The sequence below is a fragment of the Lottia gigantea genome (genome assembly GCF_000327385.1).
Source record: "Lottia gigantea unplaced genomic scaffold LOTGIsca_703, whole genome shotgun sequence".
Lineage (NCBI taxonomy): Eukaryota > Metazoa > Mollusca > Gastropoda > Lottiidae > Lottia > Lottia gigantea.
Window position 1 is genome coordinate 15560 of NW_008710380.1, and position 2104 is coordinate 17663.

The following is a 2104-nucleotide window of genomic DNA, read 5'->3' on the forward strand; positions in this document are numbered from 1 at the left end:
AGATTTTACGCCATTTCAAAGGAGTATTTAGAAAGTGGCACTGAAGGAATAATAGATTTATTCAAAGAATACAGTGCTAGCACGAAAGATAAAACGGAAGTTCACGCTAAACTCAAAGAACTGAACTATTCTAAACTGATGGCATTTGACGCTAATGGGTTGTACGCCTCTGCTATGACAGAAGGTGAATATCCAAAACTGAAAGTGCAAGACCGTTTCTACCAGAAGAAAATAAAGAATTTCTCAAGCTCTTTAATGAAGAGAAATTCAGACCTTGAACTGCTATTTTAAAAGTCTGGTTTGAATATCCCAAAAACATGTTCTTCCGACCGATACCAGCTAAAGATAAAATTACTTTCACGAATAGAATAGGTAAAAAGGAAACTGGCACTAAAATCAGGTTCAGAAATGGTTTCTGTCACGACGTTTTAACATCGGTCGATATTCAAGAAATAGTGAAATCCGGTGGTAAAATTATTAGAATATTAGATGGTATAGTTTACGAAGAAAATTTTAAAACTCCACCCTACAGAGATTATATTTTAATTTTGAAGGAATTAAGGAATAAATACAAAAAAGAAGGAGAGGTGGTTGCTAGTAACTGCATGAAGTTAAGTAATTCCTTATATGGTAAATCTATTCAGAGGGATAGAAATACCTCATTGCATTTATGGAATGAAAAAACCTTCCGCCTTAATTACGACAAACACGTCAATAAGTATGACAAACTAAATGATAGTCAATATATCGTTGAGATAAATGAAGAAGAAAAAGAATTTGTTGCTCCAAAGGATTTTACGAGATTAACACCCACTCATTTAGGTACATTTATATTATCTCACAGTAAAAGAATAATGAATAATTTTATTCAAGTCATAGATGGATTTTATAAGCCTGAAATATACTATACGGATACCGATAGTTTATACATTTCGTCTAGCAATTGGGATAAATTAAATGAAGGTGGGTTGGTGTCCGAAAACGATTATTGTAAAGGAAAGAATGATTACGGTGATGGTGGAATTATATATGGTTTATATTTAGTGCCAAAAGTCAAATACAATATCTTTCAAACTTCCGACGGTATTCTAAAAGAAAAGAAAACGTCTAAGGGTTACTCTAACTATAAGATTAAGGTAGAAGACTACATTCAATTAGCTAGTGGACATGACGTAACGAATGAATTTGATAAACCATGGGAGAAGAGTTTTACTGATGGAATAGTTATTCCTAATGAAAAACAAACTAAAAAATTTAGTTATCTGAATCTCATAAAGAGAAAAGCACCAGACGATGAAAGAAAAAAGTATCCTTACAACTCTGGGGAGGAGATGTGCTTGGATAAAAACTACGAATTTGATGATTTTGATTATTTTACAAATGTATCTAATGATGATCAATCAGAATAAATCTAGTTCTTTTGTTTTAAATGAACTTGAATAACAATTTCCTCGTTACCAAAATCTATAAACCTATTTTTACCATCTTTGATTTCCAGATTTATATCTTTAATCATAAAGGAATTAAGTGGTAAATACGTCGTTTGAAATGGTTTCTATATAATTCTATATCCTATCGGTACAGTGAATGTTGGAAGACTGTAAATAATCTGACGTTTGTATTTATTGAAAAATCCACCGTTTATCAAATTGCAATGTATATTTATCACATCGATATCATTCTCGATATTAGCTTTGTGTGGTGCTAAAGTGGATTGGGTGTATACTCGTTTATCAAATCCTAGTAACGCATTCAATGAAATTTCTACGTTGAAATCAACGTGACTATTATTTCTTAATGTCAATTTTATTTTGTTCAGATTCAAATTACCTTCGAATTCAATATTGTTTTTACCATTGACACTTCCTCCATATTCAGATAGGTATTCGTTAATGGCTATGTATTCGTAGCTTCCTGGTAGTAAACGTATGGTTTTGAACGTAACTCCATTATCTGTTGATATTTTCATTTGGTTATTTTTTTTCGTTGATATTTCTAATGGAATTGTAAACAGAGAAATACTTTAATCCCAATTCATATTCTTGATTGCGATCGAGTTCGTACTCATAATCTAGAGATAATTTAATGTCTGATTTATTTGAGT

General features: G+C 31.3%; 1 protein-coding gene across 1 annotated transcript; it reads left to right on the top strand.

Annotated features, from left to right (window-relative positions):
• Positions 1-317: 317 nt before the first annotated feature.
• On the top strand, positions 318-1409 carry LOTGIDRAFT_176066 (hypothetical protein; the record flags this gene model as incomplete). Its single annotated transcript, XM_009065810.1, has 1 exon — positions 318-1409. One exon carries the CDS (start codon positions 318-320, stop codon positions 1407-1409), a length of 1092 nt encoding a protein of 363 aa, XP_009064058.1.
• Positions 1410-2104: the final 695 nt, after the last annotated feature.